This window comes from Rhamphochromis longiceps, linkage group LG8 (assembly GCF_057381845.1).
Source record: "Rhamphochromis longiceps isolate RC_006_pf linkage group LG8, R_longiceps_female_GT1.1, whole genome shotgun sequence".
NCBI classification, from domain to species: Eukaryota; Metazoa; Chordata; class Actinopteri; order Cichliformes; family Cichlidae; genus Rhamphochromis; species Rhamphochromis longiceps.
Window position 1 is genome coordinate 3,679,296 of NC_140564.1, and position 18,735 is coordinate 3,698,030.

General features: G+C 41.6%; 2 protein-coding genes and 1 long non-coding RNA gene across 6 annotated transcripts in view; 1 reads left to right on the plus strand and 2 right to left on the minus strand.

The window, feature by feature from the left end:
* Positions 1–7,774, plus strand: part of LOC146662912 (formin-2-like) — a 74,736-nt gene extending 66,962 nt beyond the window's left edge. The window contains exons 19-23 of one of the 3 annotated variants that reach the window (XM_085415485.1): positions 195–4,621; positions 4,729–4,841; positions 6,494–6,611; positions 6,700–6,766; positions 6,923–7,774. In XM_085415485.1, the coding sequence (XP_085271611.1) occupies positions 195–221 (27 nt within the window). In that variant the 3' untranslated portion in view covers positions 222–4,621; positions 4,729–4,841; positions 6,494–6,611; positions 6,700–6,766; positions 6,923–7,774. The remainder of the gene's footprint in view (positions 1–194; positions 4,622–4,728; positions 4,842–6,493; positions 6,612–6,699; positions 6,767–6,922) is intronic. The other 2 variants (XM_085415484.1, XM_085415486.1) reach the window with 2 other exon arrangements.
* Positions 7,775–8,988: 1,214 nt separating this feature from the next.
* On the minus strand, positions 8,989–12,145 carry LOC146662913 (uncharacterized). Of its 2 annotated transcripts, XR_014912956.1 has the most exons (4): positions 11,965–12,145; positions 11,745–11,857; positions 9,830–10,093; positions 8,989–9,665 (listed from the first exon to the last, which is right to left on the minus strand). It is a non-coding gene; the product is annotated as an uncharacterized LOC146662913 (long non-coding RNA). The 2 variants fall into 2 exon arrangements; XR_014912955.1 differs by lacking the exon at positions 8,989–9,665 and having other exon boundaries at positions 9,699–10,093.
* Positions 12,146–14,304: 2,159 nt separating this feature from the next.
* On the minus strand, positions 14,305–16,047 carry LOC146662914 (uncharacterized). The gene is made up of 4 exons (XM_085415188.1): positions 15,628–16,047; positions 15,372–15,529; positions 14,870–14,960; positions 14,305–14,667 (listed from the first exon to the last, which is right to left on the minus strand). The coding sequence occupies exons 1-4, from the start codon at positions 15,727–15,729 to the stop codon at positions 14,323–14,325; spliced, it is 696 nt and encodes a 231-aa protein (XP_085271314.1). The 5' UTR covers positions 15,730–16,047; the 3' UTR covers positions 14,305–14,322.
* Positions 16,048–18,735: the final 2,688 nt, after the last annotated feature.

The following is an 18,735-nucleotide window of genomic DNA, read 5'->3' on the forward strand; positions in this document are numbered from 1 at the left end:
AAGACCCAAATGATTTTGGCTTATATTAAGCTTTTTGCTGTAAAGTTGTATATTATAAATTTTTTTATTTATTTGTATTTCTGTATTTATTTATTTTTTGTCAATGCAGTAACACAGGAACCCTGCAAAGTGTTTCCTATGGAACTGGATGGATGAATAATACTCAGTTAATCTCTCTCTCTGTCTTTCTACAGAAAGCCAAGCTTGGCATGAAAATTTGACATAGTGGGCTTGGCACGCTTGTTTTCATGACTTTGGACACCAGCAGTGAATCAACCACAAAAGTATGAAGATGACCGACAAGAGAATTAAGCGACAGAATAAATGAGAATGACCTACAATATGTGCAGACAAGCGATCTCTGGACTTTTTTTCTCATCGTTATTTTTATGTTTGGTCACATTTGCCTGCTCTGTCTGCCTGTTGCTTTAGATGACTATTGGATTCAACAGAATCATGAAAAGATGCTCCTTCAGGGCCATCAGGTGCAAAATATTTACAGTAATCATCAGCATCCCTTGTCTATGGAGCCCAGGTTTAACTGATAATGTAATACACTCATAATCATTAACACCATCAAGTTTCCTAAATAAGTATTTGAAAAATAATTAAAAACAATAAGCAATTATTCCTAACGACACTGACCTTTATTAAGAGCAAATGAGGCCAGTAAGATGTGATGGAAATTAAGCACTAGTGACATGATGGTATTGGATTTACTATGGAAAGTACTGTTGTTGCAGACTTTATCTAATTTTCAGTTAAAAAATTGGGTTCTTGTTTTTATACTCCAAGCAGTAATCCATAATGACTGTGAACCAATAGAACAATTTTTTGTTCAAATATCCATCCATTCTGCTTCTCTGGGGCTGGGTCGCGGAGGCAGCAGCCTGAATGGAGACGCCTAGACGTTCCTCTTGCCAGCCACTTCCTCCATCTTATCCGGGATAACACTGAGGCAATCCTAGGCCAGCAGAGAGATGTAAACTCCTAGGTCTGCCTGAGGACATCCTGACTGGAAAACCTTACTTAGTAGAGCTCTAGGAGACATGCTCATCAGATGTCCGAACCCACTCAACCGGCTCATTTCAATGTGGAGTAGCAGCAGCTCTACTCTGACCCCCTCTTCATGTCCTTACCCTCTTATCTCTAAGAGAGAGGCCAGCCACCCTTCAGAGAAAGCTCATTTCTGTCGCTCGTATCTGTGACCATAGGTAAGGATAGGGAAGTAGACTGATTGCTAAATCATAGCATCATGTTTATGCTCAGCTCTCTTTTCACCACGATGGACTAGTACAGCATCTGCATCACTGCAGCTGCAGCACCAGTCTGCTCTCCTCACTACCTAAACTCCTTCACTTGGAGCAGCAACTTGTCACTCACCCGCAGAGGGTCAGTGACAAGTTCACCCTTTTCTCACTGACAACCATCGCCTCAGATTTTGGAGATGCCGATTCTAGTTCCCATCGCATCACACAGCTGTGAAACACTCCAGTACGAACGAGGCCACTACCTGATGAAACCAAAAGAACAACAATGTCTGCAAAAAGCAGAAATAAAATTCTTAGGCCACCAAAGTGGAAGCCTTCCACCAACTGGCTACAGGGGCAGTCCCTGTGGAGTTTAACACCCACCGGAAATGAATCTGACTCATTGCTGGCAATGAGCTCATGAAATGCTTTTACAGGGACCCAAATGGCGTGCAGCGATGGGAGTACCCTTACTCCCGAGTCCCAGGTATTTAAACCCTAGTGGTAGTTATCTCTCAAGAGATAACTAGGGTTGATCATGTGCCGTATGTTCTGGACACTCGGGTGAAAAGCAGAACTGAGCTGGACTGATCACCACCGTGTGGTAAGTTAGATAACGCAGCATAAGGTGTGCCCTGAGTTATTAAAGGCTCTGGATGTTGTAGGGCTGTCTTGGTTGATATGCCTCTGCAACATCAGATGGAGAGCTGGGTCGGTGCTTGTGGATTGGCAAACTGAAGAGGTGCTTCCCATCTTTAAGAAGGGGTACCAGAAGGTGTGCTCCAACTGCAGGGGGATCACACTCCTTAGTCTTCCTGGTAAGGTCTATGCTAGGGTACTGGAAAGGAGAGTTCATCCAAACAGGCCTTCAGTGAAGCTGGTTCTGTTTTGTAACGAGCTGTCTTGCTGTAGTCTTCTTCAGACAGTCTCCACTGCCTGGGTTATAGGTATGTAAGTGATGAAAATGAGACCACACCAAAGAACACTATGATCCAGTGTAAGTTTTTGAATCTAGTGGATGAAGTCAGTAGTTTTCAATATGAAAGGGGGGTGTTCCACAGGAGGGGAGCCAGGATGGTGGTGAGGAAATTGGAAACTTTGTAGGTGGCAATTTAGTATTAAAAGCACTGTGTGAATGTGTGTGCGTGCTTTAAACGTTTCGATCAGAAAGCCTTGAAAAGAGTTACTTTATTTATAAAGTTTAGCCTGTTTGAAGGCAGGAAGAAAACTGGCAACAATGCCAGTTGTGTGAGTTACACTTATCAATATCACAACTTTATCATTAAGACACAGGAGAATCTGATGGGTTATAGTCAAGTATTCCAATAACATTTATTTCCAAATTGGCATGGGGCAGTTTTAGTTTTTATTCTTTCGGCTCTAGTCCCAGTCACGATTAATGGTCTGAGAGCGATTAAAGAATAAATACAAAAAAACCCAGCCCAATAACAGACACTATTTTAGATATTATTTTTAGACACTAGTTTAAAATTTTAAACCCTTCTGTTCTCTGTGCACAGAGTTCCACAGGTACATGCTCTATGAATGGCGCTGCTGTCTTTTGGACACTTGATTGGTCAATAGTAGTTTCATACTTGTTGCTATCCAATCTGGAACCTAACCTGCTCCGGATAAGGTTAGGTTACCATAGTGAGGTACCCCAGTAAGAAATCAACCACCTTTGTAACACAGAACACATAGGGTTAACCCCCCAGGTTACCTGAATAAGACAAAATCCTGTGTCTACAGGAGTCTCATTGACTAAGGACCTTTTGACAATGACTTGTGACCCTTATCAGTCCAACTTCTGCATCCCATTCTAATGAACTCCAATTTTGGTATTTTAAATGTATTGACTCAAGTCATGGACTCTGCTATTGAAAGTATTAAACACTGGAGTCAAAAATAATATCAAAATCAAGACCTTAAACAGTCCAGCATTCAGAGTTCTCTCATCTGACAACTTCAATTTTATTTTTGTGAACATTCTTTTTTTGTGGTTTAGGAAAAAGAAAGAGAGAATACTGATCTGCAAACACTGTATGGCATTATGTTTGGTTCACAAAAAACATTTCAGGAAAATGTAAGCCTGCAAAGAAAAACTCATGATCGGTCTTTGTAAAACACCCATATGCATCTGGATATTTCATTTCTTCTCTTATGTATTTACTGGGACAGAACTCTTTGTAACTATCAGATGATATCACTATGATTGCTGTTTACTGTAGGTTTGGTTTTCTTGTAACTGTGAGTGAGAGTGTAAACCATTTCCAGAGATTACACAGAGCCAACCAGCTTGCCTGTGCTGAAGACTGGCACTGATAATTGCATTAGAAGATACTCATGGCTATACTGGGCTTTAATGTGTAGATTCTGACTGTAACTTGCCATCTTTTAAAATCAACAGAAATACAGCCATAGACACATCCTTGTAAATTAAATCATCTCGCCTCAATAAACCTCTCACTTTGTGATTCTGCATCCTCAACACCATTCAGACTGTCTTTTAGCAGAAAATCCAAGTCAGCATACATTTGTACAGCTGGTATGCCAAATCTGACAGGCAGCATTTTGCAGGTGTTGCAGAATTAATGTAAAGTAATAAAATGTTAAAGAAATAATATGAGCATCAGCATGATGTTTACAATTGCAATCTAGTTTGGGGCAGTGCTGTTCCAGCATCAGGCTGATCTAGCACAAAGTATGATGTGGGAACTGTGAGTGGCTTGCAAACATTGGAGGAGTGGAAACACTGCGTGCAGGGGGGTCAAGCAACTGTTTTTGATGTGGAAAAATAAAAGAACTTGGAATATCTGAGATCAATCCAAGGCTCAACTTCCATCCCATCCAGGTGGACACTGCTGTTCACCCAGTTTGAATTTTGCCCTTTCCTGTTGTTCATTGTCAAGCCAGATACCTTGTGCTGTCAGTTAGAGCCTGACTTGCGTTGCTCACCTAACTTTCACCAGAAAGTACACACACTGGGTCTGTGACCCAGTGCCATGACACTTTCCAGCAGTTTCCTTTGTGATTCTTTCCTTATAATGCTGCTTTATTGAACATGTGCTTATGGAAGAAATATAGTATCATCAGAATTCAAGTATTTTTAGACATTGAATTTATGACACTGAATTTTTATCCTCCAAATTTCCCTGCAAAAATATTCACCTGCAAAAATTCACCTGCAAAAATTCACCTGAAAAAAATTCACCTGCAAAAATTCAACTGCAAAAGTGATGAACTTTAATGACCCAAGCCAGAGCAATCAGCACCAGATCGAGTCGAGTGGCTCTCAGCCAATTAAATTACGCTGTTTGATCACATGACACCGTTAGCCAGCAGTGTGTCTCCTAAAAGAGAGCTGTTTAAAGGTGAGTGATTAAGTTTTTCTCCTAAATAGAGATCATTACAGAACGTCTAGTCCTACTTAAAATCCCATTTATTATTATTATTTTTTTTATCATCTACTCGAACTAAGGAAAACGTTTGACTAACTCAAAGACAATTTCCACGCCTCCCCTGCCTGACTGCAGAGGCAGTTTTGAATTTAGGAGCGCCAAGATGGCAGCGGCAAACCCTGGCGGCTCTCCGGTGAGTATATATATTTTTTTATCTTCAAGTTTGTCTTTTGAAACCTTAATTTTATTTAAATCCGTTGCTCACGTATAAAGTACACAGACGGGGTCTTTGCTCAACTCGTCTGAGGCGTGTCTCACTAAGCGCTACATGCTAGCATCCTGCTAACCGAGCTACCCTTTACATGCTGTGCTTTAGAAAATAGGATACTCGTTAAAAAAAAATACTCCGCAGATATTGATAGATAGACGAACACTGCAAATATAATGTTGGAAACGAGAACGGCCTTTGGTGAAGGGGTAAAATACACCATGAATAAAGCCATAGAGTGAATGGCTGCCATGGTTGCAGAACAGCCTGATTTAATGACAAGAATGGGGAAGAGTGAGGTGAAGTGAACCACAGCCACAAAACACGGTCAGACAAGGCGGCAAAAGGGCAGTGATCTGTCCGTCAGTATGAAGTTGGTGTGTGCTTTGGTGAACAAAAACTCCAGACTGGTAGCAGGAAGATGGGACACTCGTGATTCACTGGAATAGTGGTGAATTAAAACATCCTTTGTTGGGGACATTTCGGTGTAAATGCATCCATACAGGCAAGACAGAGGCAGACTAGACAGTGAAGAAAACAAGGCAAACATTAGAAATATAAAAACGGAAATATAGGATGAGTCGGGGATGAGTTCCTGCCCCAAGTGGAGGAGTTCAAGTATCTCGGGGTCTTGTTCGCGAGTGATGGGAGAAGGGAGCCGGAGATCGACAGACGGATTGGGGCTGCAGCTGCAGTAATGCGGACGCTGCACCGGTCCGTCGTGGTGAAGAGGGAGCTGAGTGTAAAAGCGAAGCTCTCAATTTACCGGTCGATCTACGTCCCTACCCTCACCTATGGCCACGAGCTGTGGGTAGTGACCGAAAGAACGAGATCGCGGATACAAGCGGCAGAAATGAGCTTCCTCCGAAGGGTGGCTGGCCTCTCCCTTAGAGATAGGGTGAGAAGGTCGGCCATCCGGGAGGGGCTCAGAGTAGAGCAGCTGCTGCTCCACATCGAAAGGAGCCAGCTGAGGTGGTTCGGGCATCTGACAAGGATGCCCCCTGGGCGCCTCCTGGGTGAGGTGTTCCAGGCATGTCCCACCGGGAGGAGGCCCCGGGGCAGACCCAGGACACGCTGGAGAGATTATATCTCTCGGCTGGCCTGGGAACGCCTTGGTATTCCCCCGGATAAGCTGGAGGAGGTGGCTGGGGAGAGGGAGGTCTGGGCCTCTTTGCTTAGGCTGCTGCCCCCGCGACCCGGCCTCGGATAAAGCGGATGAAGATGGATGGATGGAAATATAGGATTAATATAACATACAATTAGGGAAAATGTAAGGAACACAATGTAAATGATATTGTAAAGTCATTAAAACAGCATACTCTGATTAAAAGAAACACATAATTGGGTAGGATAATAACAATAATAATGTTAAAAAACATGTACAAGATGGGTATGTATACTTGTAGCCAGAATACTATAAAGTTGTAGCATGCCAGACCATCTTGATTGAATGTAACTTCGCTCCACACAAGTTTTATGGTAGACATATTCATATTGGTATCTAATAAATGATTAATTCTTAGATTTTATCGAACGTTAATTTATAAATTGTTTCTGTCTTTATGTGTTTGTTTCAGATTATGCAAGATGAAATTATTCAGTCAGCAAGACACTTGCTGCAGTTGCTGACATCATCCAACTGAACTGCTGCTGTGATGAATCAGAATACAAGATTTACTTTAGCAAGACTTATGAGTTAATGCTACATTTAACTAAATTGATATATACTTTTTTGTGTCCAATATTGTCTCCATATGATTTTGTTTTTTGCAACATCTTGCAGAGAACAGAGTCAAGGTACCAGCTTGGTCAACCCTAAAAGACCATCTGTTCAATGACCAGGTGAAAAAGTCATAAACTAAACACTCTGCATGAGCATGGAATTTAGGATGCAACTTTATATCTTACCTGCTCTACACTCAGGGCTTGAATTACAACAACAGTCAATCACATAAAAAAAATACTTTTGGTAGTTCTGTGTCTCTGTCTCTCTCCTCCAAACCCAGATGGCTGCTGGTACTGAACCGGGTTCTGGTTCTGCTGGAGGTTTCTTCTTGTTAAAGGGGAGTTTTTCCTCTGCACTGTCACTTCATGCTGCTCAGTGTGAGGGATTGTTGAGGTTGAGTCCATATGTCCTGCGAACAACTGCTGGGCAATGACACCATGCAATCTTCTGGGATTCCTTGGATAGAAAACCTGTGAGCTGCACTTGTCCTTGGTCTTCACAGCTCACCTTTTTACTGTTTATTGAATCAAAATGCTCCAGTGACATGGATTCTACATTGTAACTGATGTGATGTTCTATAAAGTGGTTTTAATAAAAAAAGGCAAAAATTAGTTTGTTTCTTTATTCAATTTTTGAACAGTGATACTCATTCAGTAAACGCAAATTATTTACATGGCAGTGCACTATAGGCATAAATCTAGACCCCTAGATAAAACATGATGGCATTATAGCAGTGACAACTCCTCCACAGTAGCAGGTGGGATTTCTTTTTTGAGGACGGCTCCTTTTACCTGTCACTACAGATGGTCTGTTTGTTTTGATCAAGAGCCTTTTTTGGGCAGCTGAAGAGGAGAAGTCTATCTTATGGCCAACCTCTGACTGTATCTTGGTCACATTACCCAGCAAAACCCAGTATGCAGGTTCACCTGTAACAGTCCTTGTGCCACAGATCAACACTGTTGCTTCTACATTAAACAGAAGAGCAGTGACGTGGGTGCAGGTCTCCGTGACTCCGGCCTTACAGCTGGAGTGGGCGGCTTCAACCTTCCCTGTGATGCTCACAGTGACCCATGGCTGCAATGCTGGTTCATTCAGTCTTTGAGAGTGCAGTACCTGAAACACACACACAAAGTTCTTGTCTTTAAATGAACTATGAGCCAAGGCTGACATAAATGTTTTATCTACTTAATCATTAATGTAACAGTGTTTAGAAAGTTAGCACATACATGTAATTTTTCATTTCTTTATGTGTCCATCTATAGAACGCTGCATGTTATATTCTAAATCTGCCTGTTCTGTCAGAAACCTGCCTGCAGAAAATGAACCTAAAGGATGTAATCACTTTCAAGATGGAGAAAGCATAAAGTGACAATTATGAATCACTTAATATGATAAGGAGATTCTGCAGGTCATTAATCAATGTATAAAATTAAAATAAAATGCATTTTTAGTGACACAAGATACAAATATGTAAGCAAGATGTATAATCGCTCAGTTTGGGGAAATTGTGGGTAGCCTGCAAGAGCCTCAACTTCTCCATACCCACAATGTGCAACAAATGGGCACAGCTGATCTTCAACAGTGGAACATCGGCCAGTTACTTCCAACTTTAACGCAGCTTGTAGTCTTGGAGAGCAGCACACCAAAACTGCATGCACAACTACTGCTAACAGTGGAAACGGATTAAGAAATCCATGCAAACAGATTCATAAACCGAAAGAATATTATTTTACAGGATTAATGATCATATCAGCCGCTGGCTGATCACAAACCCTGAGGGTGTATACGAGAAGCAGAAGAAGCAGAGGGAATATCCCGTTTAAGTTTAGATAGTATTTGTAAAGATATTGACCATATCCTTTTCTGAAAGTGTGGATACAATGGATGGGGTAAGGTACTGACATGCTACAACTTTATAGTTGTTAAATTCTGGCTACAAGTATACATACCCATCTTGTACATGGTTTTTTTTTTTAGTTTTTTTAATTATTAATTATTATCCTACCCAATTATGTGTTTCTTTTAATCAGAGTATGCTGTTTTAATGACTTTACAATATCATTTACATTGTGTTCCTTACATTTTCCCTAATTGTATGTTATATTAATCCTATATTTCCATCCATCCATCTTCATCCGCTTTATCCGAGGCCGGGTCGCGGGGGCAGCAGCCTAAGCAAAGAGGCCCAGACCTCCCTCTCCCCAGCCACCTCCTCCAGCTTATCCGGGGGAATACCAAGGCGTTCCCAGGCCAGCCGAGAGATATAATCTCTCCTGCGTGTCCTGGGTCTGCCCCGGGGCCTCCTCCCGGTGGGACATGCCTGGAACACCTCACCCAGGAGCAACAGTGTTGATCTGTGGCACAAGGACTGTTACAGGTGAACCTGCATACTGGGTTTTGCTGGGTAATGTGACCAAGATACAGTCAGAGGTTGGCCATAAGATAGACTTCTCCTCTTCAGCTGCCCAAAAAAGGCTCTTGATCAAAACAAACAGACCATCTGTAGTGACAGGTAAAAGGAGCCGTCCTCAAAAAAGAAATCCCACCTGCTACTGTGGAGGAGTTGTCACTGCTATAATGCCATCATGTTTTATCTAGGGGTCTAGATTTATGCCTATAGTGCACTGCCATGTAAATAATTTGCGTTTACTGAATGAGTATCACTGTTCAAAAATTGAATAAAGAAACAAACTAATTTTTGCCTTTTTTTATTAAAACCACTTTATAGAACATCACATCAGTTACAATGTAGAATCCATGTCACTGGAGCATTTTGATTCAATAAACAGTAAAAAGGTGAGCTGTGAAGACCAAGGACAAGTGCAGCTCACAGGTTTTCTATCCAAGGAATCCCAGAAGATTGCATGGTGTCATTGCCCAGCAGTTGTTCGCAGGACATATGGACTCAACCTCAACAATCCCTCACACTGAGCAGCATGAAGTGACAGTGCAGAGGAAAAACTCCCCTTTAACAAGAAGAAACCTCCAGCAGAACCAGAACCCGGTTCAGTACCAGCAGCCATCTGGGTTTGGAGGAGAGAGACAGAGACACAGAACTACCAAAAGTATTTTTTTTATGTGATTGACTGTTGTTGTAATTCAAGCCCTGAGTGTAGAGCAGGTAAGATATAAAGTTGCATCCTAAATTCCATGCTCATGCAGAGTGTTTAGTTTATGACTTTTTCACCTGGTCATTGAACAGATGGTCTTTTAGGGTTGACCAAGCTGGTACCTTGACTCTGTTCTCTGCAAGATGTTGCAAAAAACAAAATCATATGGAGACAATATTGGACACAAAAAATATATAACAATTTAGTTAAATGTAGCATTAACTCATAAGTCTTGCTAAAGTAAATCTTGTATTCTGATTCATCACAGCAGCAGTTCAGTTGGATGATGTCAGCAACTGCAGCAAGTGTCTTGCTGACTGAATAATTTCATCTTGCATAATCTGAAACAAACACATAAAGACAGAAACAATTTATAAATTAACGTTCGATAAAATCTAAGAATTAATCATTTATTAGATACCAATATGAATATGTCTACCATAAAACTTGTGTGGAGCGAAGTTACATTCAATCAAGATGGTCTGGCATGCTACAACTTTATAGTATTCTGGCTACAAGTATACATACCCATCTTGTACATGTTTTTTAACATTATTATTGTTATTATCCTACCCAATTATGTGTTTCTTTTAATCAGAGTATGCTGTTTTAATGACTTTACAATATCATTTACATTGTGTTCCTTACATTTTCCCTAATTGTATGTTATATTAATCCTATATTTCCATCCATCCATCTTCATCCGCTTTATCCGAGGCCGGGTCGCGGGGGCAGCAGCCTAAGCAAAGAGGCCCAGACCTCCCTCTCCCCAGCCACCTCCTCCAGCTTATCCGGGGGAATACCAAGGCGTTCCCAGGCCAGCCGAGAGATATAATCTCTCCAGCGTGTCCTGGGTCTGCCCCGGGGCCTCCTCCCGGTGGGACATGCCTGGAACACCTCACCCAGGAGGCGCCCAGGGGGCATCCTTGTCAGATGCCCGAACCACCTCAGCTGGCTCCTTTCGATGTGGAGCAGCAGCTGCTCTACTCTGAGCCCCTCCCGGATGGCCGACCTTCTCACCCTATCTCTAAGGGAGAGGCCAGCCACCCTTCGGAGGAAGCTCATTTCTGCCGCTTGTATCCGCGATCTCGTTCTTTCGGTCACTACCCACAGCTCGTGGCCATAGGTGAGGGTAGGGACGTAGATCGACCGGTAAATTGAGAGCTTCGCTTTTACACTCAGCTCCCTCTTCACCACGACGGACCGGTGCAGCGTCCGCATTACTGCAGCTGCAGCCCCAATCCGTCTGTCGATCTCCGGCTCCCTTCTCCCATCACTCGCGAACAAGACCCCGAGATACTTGAACTCCTCCACTTGGGGCAGGAACTCATCCCCGACTCATCCTATATTTCCGTTTTTATATTTCTAATGTTTGCCTTGTTTTCTTCACTGTCTAGTCTGCCTCTGTCTTGCCTGTATGGATGCATTTACACCGAAATGTCCCCAACAAAGGATGTTTTAATTCACCACTATTCCAGTGAAACACGAGTCTCCCATCTTCCTGCTACCAGTCTGGAGTTTTTGTTCACCAAAGCACACACCAACTTCATACTGACGGACAGATCACTGCCCTTTTGCCGCCTTGTCTGACCGTGTTTTGTGGCTGTGGTTCACTTCACCTCACTCTTCCCCATTCTTGTCATTAAATCAGGCTGTTCTGCAACCATGGCAGCCATTCACTCTATGGCTTTATTCATGGTGTATTTTACCCCTTCACCAAAGGCCGTTCTCGTTTCCAACATTATATTTGCAGTGTTCGTCTATCTATCAATATCTGCGGAGTATTTTTTTTAACGAGTATCCTATTTTCTAAAGCACAGCATGTAAAGGGTAGCTCGGTTAGCAGGATGCTAGCATGTAGCGCTTAGTGAGACACGCCTCAGACGAGTTGAGCAAAGACCCCGTCTGTGTACTTTATACGTGAGCAACGGATTTAAATAAAATTAAGGTTTCAAAAGACAAACTTGAAGATAAAAAAATATATATACTCACCGGAGAGCCGCCAGGGTTTGCCGCTGCCATCTTGGCGCTCCTAAATTCAAAACTGCCTCTGCAGTCAGGCAGGGGAGGCGTGGAAATTGTCTTTGAGTTAGTCAAACGTTTTCCTTAGTTCGAGTAGATGATAAAAAAAAAAATAATAATAAATGGGATTTTAAGTAGGACTAGGCGTTCTGTAATGATCTCTATTTAGGAGAAAAACTTAATCACTCACCTTTAAACAGCTCTCTTTTAGGAGACACACTGCTGGCTAACGGTGTCATGTGATCAAACAGCGTAATTTAATTGGCTGAGAGCCACTCGACTCGATCTGGTGCTGATTGCTCTGGCTTGGGTCATTAAAGTTCATCACTTTTGCAGTTGAATTTTTGCAGGTGAATTTTTGCAGGTGAATTTTTTTCAGGTGAATTTTTTCAGGTGAATTTTTGCAGGTGAATTTTTGCAGGTGAATTTTTTTCAGGTGAATTTTTTCAGGTGAATTTTTGCAGGTGAATTTTTTTCAGGTGAATTTTTGCAGGTGAATTTTTTGCAGGTGAATTTTTTGCAGGTGAATTTTTTTCAGGTGAATTTTTGCAGGTGAATTTTTTGCAGGTGAATTTTTGCAGGTGAATTTTTGCAGGTGAATATTTTTGCAGGGAAATTTGGAGGATAAAAATTCAGTGTCATAAATTCAATGTCTAAAAATACTTGAATTCTGATGATACTATATTTCTTCCATATGTGCTCAGCATCAGTTCTAACAACACAACAACAGGTACGACAGCTAAGAATAAAACTCCCACTAGGCAGCCCTAACGCAAAAGCATATCAGATGGCGTAAAGCCGCAATGCCCCCCACAGCTCAACACAGGCACTAACATAACCCAGTATATGACACCTTCTTCTTCCAGCGGTCTCTATATCATCTGCCTACATCATCCGCTTTCCCTAGCATCCTCCTCTGTCACACCAACCCTCTGCATGTCCTCTTTCACAACATCCATGTATCTGTTCTTCATCTTTGGCTCCTCCCTGGCAACTCCAAATTCAACACCCGTTGTCCATTATATCCACTATCTCTCCTCTGCACAAGTCCAAACTATCGTAGCCTTGACTCTCCTACTTTGTCCCAAAACTACTCCACGTGAACTGTCTGTCTGATATGCTGATTTCTATTTTTTTTTCATTCTAGTCACTCCCAATATAAATCTTAACATCTTCAGCTATGCTGCCACAAGCACAGTGCTATCATTTCAAACCATAAATTAAAGTAGGTTTCACTACCATCTTGCAAATCCTAACTCACGCCTGGGATGGGTATCGTTTAGGTTTTATCCGATACCAGTACCAAAACGGTACTTTTGAAACGGTGCCGGTGCTTAAACGGTGCTCGAACTGGTGCTTAAAGAATGAAGAACACAAACTTTGTCCAAAAACCTCTCATGTTCAGCTGTTTTTTTTTTTGTAAAAAGATAACAATGTTAGTCTTCTCTGCAGCTATAGGGCATATATGGTATCACTCCTGGCTGGAAGCAGTGCTTAAACAATGGAAAAACACAAACTTTGTCCAAAAACCTCTCATGTTTAACTGTTTTCCACTTTTTCTTTGGTCATTTTAGCCTTTTTGGCCAGGGTGAAGGGAGTATCTGCCATCAAACAAGAAGACAGCCGCATGTAGCTATGATGATGTTTGCTAGTTCACCTTACATGCATTAATGTAATAACGTGGTTAGCCTACTCAACGTAAATTACACACGAACAACATGAAGTTACTCACGCAGAGAAGAACGGCTGCTGCTGCATCATCATCCTCATCATTTCTGCTACACTGGCAGGGCTAGGGGCCAGGACTCTCCTCTTCGGGTTTTTGGGGGATGTTGCTGACTCCGGGTCCGATAACAGGCACCACACCCGCAGTAGATGTGCTCGGTGTGAGGTCTCGCAGCAAGCTATCAAATACGGCGCATTTCTCGGCTTTTAAAAAAACACTATGCGTCGCCAGGTGTTTCATCAGATTTGAGGTGTTACCTCCTTTGACAGTACACTGTAAGAAGTCATCTATAGAATCTACCCAATAAATCTGAGGTAACAATTTGCATTGACTTTTTTGGGGTAGATTTAGTTCAATATATTGTGTATAAAATAACTTCAATAAAAAGCTATGAAATACTTAATTAAATTGGGTAAAATTTACCCCATATTTATGTATACATTCAACAGCTGCTTACTCATTGAAATGAGGTAAAATTATCTCATGTTTGCTAGTTGGTAATACCTGATAATTACTAATAAAATTTAATTATTATCAGTTGATAAACATTACCTATTCATATAAGGTAAAATGCACCCCCCCCCCCCCCCCCAAAAAAAAAATGGTTCCTCATCTCAAAGTTTTTATTCCATAAAAATACAGAATAAAGTGCAACACAACAGCTAATGCAGACAACACTTTCAAAGGCCACTCAGTCCATTTTAAAAGCCAAAAGCACAGAAACTCTACAAGTTGTTTCTGTGCATGTACGTTATCAAACAGATAGAACAGAACACTAACACCAACATGCAATAGTTTCTGTGCTTGCTGTCAGAAGAAAAATTACAGCTCCACCAAGCTATGTCCTCTGGGAACAAGAGGGGAAAGGTGTGTGCATTGCATAAGCTTATTTTTGAGGCCGTGGACCCTTTTCAGTAGTTTCGCCCCGTCAAGTTCCAAAAACAGTTTTTGAAAAGTGTCAGATGTGTTCTTCAGCTCCTTCGGATATTCGAGGTTGAGGGCATATATCAGTCCCATCAGCAGTACACATGCCTTTGCTCGGCTTCCACATCCCTCCATCACTTGGTTTCCCTCAATCACAATGGACACATCTGATGGATCCTCCTCAGCCATGATGTTGTGGATCACGATCACCTTCATCATATTGTCTGTGTAATCCTCACATTCCTACGTGTTAAAAAGAAAGAAACAAAAAGCATACACATGTTTTATTTTATTTAAGATGCTTTTTCAATATATTTCAGTTGATCTGAAGAGGGGAGTGGACACGATGGATAGAGAAGGGGAGAACAGGGGATAGGAGAGGACAGGAGAGAAGAACATTAGGATCCCTTGAGTTAATAAGTGAACTGTTATCAATATGACAAACCTGGCAGTCATGAAAAAGATCTTCTTGTCTTTCCCCGAGGTAGCTAATGAGGCAGCAGATAAGGAGATCCCTTTTCTTCTCGATGCTCTGTGTCTGTAGGGAGATACAATTTAGTGAAAAGACTAAGTCGAGTGATTTACTTACATTAAGACTGAATTCCTTAAAAACAAAAACATGGCTGATGCCTCTCTCCAGCTTTCAACAGGTGAGAGGCTGGGTACACCCTGGACAGCCAATCACAAGGAAACATAGAGACAGACAGGATAAACAACCACGCACACACTCAAACCTAAGGACAATTTGGAGAGACCAATTAACCTGACAGCCATGCTCTCTGACTGTGGGAGGAAGCTGGAGTACCTGGGGGGAACCCACACATGCACAGGGAGAACATGCAAACTCCATGCATAAAGACCCTGGGCCGGGATTTGAACCCAGGACCTTCTTGCTACCCACTGCAGCCCTCCATAATTACATATTTGTGAAAAAAGTCAAATAACATAGGTCATTCAAAGTGTCCAGCAGAGGTCTCATCTTGAAACCAGCAGCTCCTCCTTTGGCAGGCATAAGCTGCAAAAGACCTGGTGTGTACTCATCAAGTTTCAGCATGAATGTCTCCACCAAAGAAACTGTGGTGATGCGTCTGAACTCTTCGATGAGCTAAGAAGTAAGGGGACAAAAAAATGACATTTCAATTTGTTGACATTTGTTTGACATTTGTTTTTTGGTGGATAGGAATAGTTATCACACATACTCACCTGAGCCTCAGTGAATAATGCTGGCCACCTTTCTTTTAACTCACCCACAGAGGGGCAGAGGCTGACCACTCCAAGTCTTCGGCTAGAGAACGTTTTATTCATTTTTTCTGCAATTATCTTTGCGTTGTTTTTCTTTGTTATTTCATAAATTAATTCCAGCCTCTCTTTCTCCAGTGTCTCTTGGGTTTCTCCAGTAGGATGCGGAGGGAGATAATTAACCTCTGCTTTTTTTTGGCTTTTTTACATTCTTTGATGGCACTGCATCAGCTGGATGCTTCCTTTTTAAGGCATTAATTTCAATTTCCGGGTAAGAAAATTTTCGAGATCTTAGCTTGGCACGGTAATTGTGCATCTTGTTTTTTATGCGCTGCTGCCAGCCATATAAGCCGGCAAATGATCCTGGCTCCTTAAGACACGCAAACTTTGAAACCAAGGCTTCAGGCACTGAGAGGATCTGCTGATTGGTTGGGTAAGCAGTGTACGAAAAAATTACTTTTGCAAGGTCTTGCATTGTTGCTGATTTAACACTGGCATCCATGAAAGGTCTTCCAGTGTTGCGATATGAGTTGTTTGCCTCAGCGAGGATTAGTTGTATGTCTCGGGAAAACTCCGGTACTTGAAATGGCACTGGCAGCAGGGTGACATGAATCAGGGAGAATGATGGTGTCACTGGACCTTGACGATGCGCAGTCGGACACCTGTGAGGGTGCATCATGACTGGCAGGGCAGATGTCCGTTTCAGTAGTACTTGCAGGATGGGTGCTCACTGAAGTCGAAGAGTTCAATGCAGACGATGATCCTGATTCACATGCTGGTTGTAAGTCAAGGGTGATTACTGGCTCTTTAAGGATCACTTTAACAATGGCCTTGTCATACAAGTCAGCAGTCGAGATGACACTGAAAAACTGATTGTCAAAGTCTTTGTCTTGGTATAGCAGTCCAAATTCCCCATGTATCCCCGTCCACTGTATTAGGAATTCCTGTTGGAAGTGTCAACTTTTGAATGCTGTGTTCTTCTAAAACGACTCTTAACTGGACTGCCATTGTTTTTTGGTTTGTGTTTCCTCAGCTGTAGAGACAGAGAAAGAAAAGAAATTGAGACAGGTTATTAATAGTTGATAAGCTTACATGCATATATTTTCTTCATTATCTTCTGCCAGAGAAATAAAAGCAGAGATTTAGTTCAGTAGAATTTTGAATAAATAATTTTTGATTGTCATTTTAAGAAGAGGGAGATAAGGGCAATAGAATAGAGGAGGGTTAAGTATGCATCACATGTTTCCATTTTCTTTTTCAATGTTATATGTGTTGTTCCTGTTAAATAAACATTACAATAAACAAATAAGACAGGACGCCCGCCCATATAGTTGTTGGTAAAATAATATATTTTTTCAATAATTTCAATAAGTGCACAAACATTTGATATAACAGAAATAATCAACCCATTACACTTACTCTGATGTGCAAATGAAGTGTTTAAGGGACACCATACGGCCATCTGCTGTATTGTATGCAGCCATGTTTCTTTCAGTTCAGAATGTTTAAGGATTTCTGTCTCTCCTGTGGGCTCTACTTTGAAACTCCTCAGGTGTTCACAGTACCAGCCTCTAAGCAACTTCAGAACAAACACAGGAGTTCTGTGCACAATGATTATTTGATGGATTTCTGCAAAGTCAGGTAGGCCTCCTGTTGAGCCAAACGGCAGCATCATGCCAATATTATAGTCTGTGCCTAAAATGGTTGCTTTATTTGTCATGTTCACAAAGTCTTCCCTGGAGAACTTCCTTGCAAGGGACTCCTTAATGCTGTCTTTTAGAACATCGACTGCCACTGGAGTCTTCTGGGACACTGACAGTGCTGGCCTTTGGTGGTTGTAATCGTGGGTATGATACGATGTAAATAGCTTACCTTCACTTCTGTGGTTCGATCGGGTTCGATGGAAGCCGAAAAAATTATCACCTTAAAAGCACTTGTTGCAGGCTGCTGAGTTTGCATATTTTGCTGTGAAGTACAGCCAGACTTTTGATCGATTCGCCTTGGGCATTTTTAATCTGTAGCTCTGCTCTAAAAGAACGTACGTACCTGGACCCGCCTACTATCCTCGGAAACATAAAATGATTGGCTAGAATCGAAAACCTCAATATTGACAACCCCCCCCCCCCCCAACATATTTCTAATATAATATACACACTATGTAAAATACAGTTATTATCATGTCATCATGTTTTTGCAATTCCATAACGTTCCAAAAAACAACAAAGCCAGTAACTCCATTTTTGGAAAGTTAATTGTACAATCTGAATAAGCATGATTTAGCAACTTTCTAAACTGAGACAATCACTGAAATTCATAATTTTCTTTTTCTTGTGTCTTTCTTGTGTCAGACTTAAAAACTCCTTTGTCCCACACGCCATCAAACTGTTTAACTCCTCTCTGGAGGGGAGAGGGAGGGGAAACAGGAGGACAAAGGAGGGGGGAACAACTAAGCTGTAGTGCCTCTTCACCTCACTGTGCAATACCTTTTGTGCAATACTTTTGTAAATAGTCAACAGTGCAATAGACCTCAATACTTGAAATGTGCAATTCACTTGTATTTTTATTTTTTATTCCTATTTATTTTATTTATCCCCTTCGTATATTTTATTTATATTGTCTCTGTATTATATATATGTGTGTGTGTGTGTGTATATATATATATATATAATATTCTGTAACTCTGTAACTTCTGTCGGTGCTGTGCTTTTTTGGAAATCGAATTTCCCAGAGGAACCCACCCGAGGGATTAATAAAGTTCTATCTTATCTTATCTTATCTTATGAAGATCATCTGTTTATACGTCTTTGAACTGCTTTGTGTTTAGAAATTCGTTCATACCCCTACAAGATACAATAAATATATAAATAAAACAAAAATAACAAAATCATTATATAAAAAAATAAAAAAAATAAAAAAAACACCCAGCACGCCCCTGCGGGCGGTTTATCCTTCAAGCTCGGGTCCTCTACCAGAGGCCTGGGAGCTTGAGGGTCCTGCGCAGTATCTTAGCTGTTCCCAGGACGGCGCTCTTCTGGACAGAGATCTCCGATGTTGTTCCCGGGATCTGCTGGA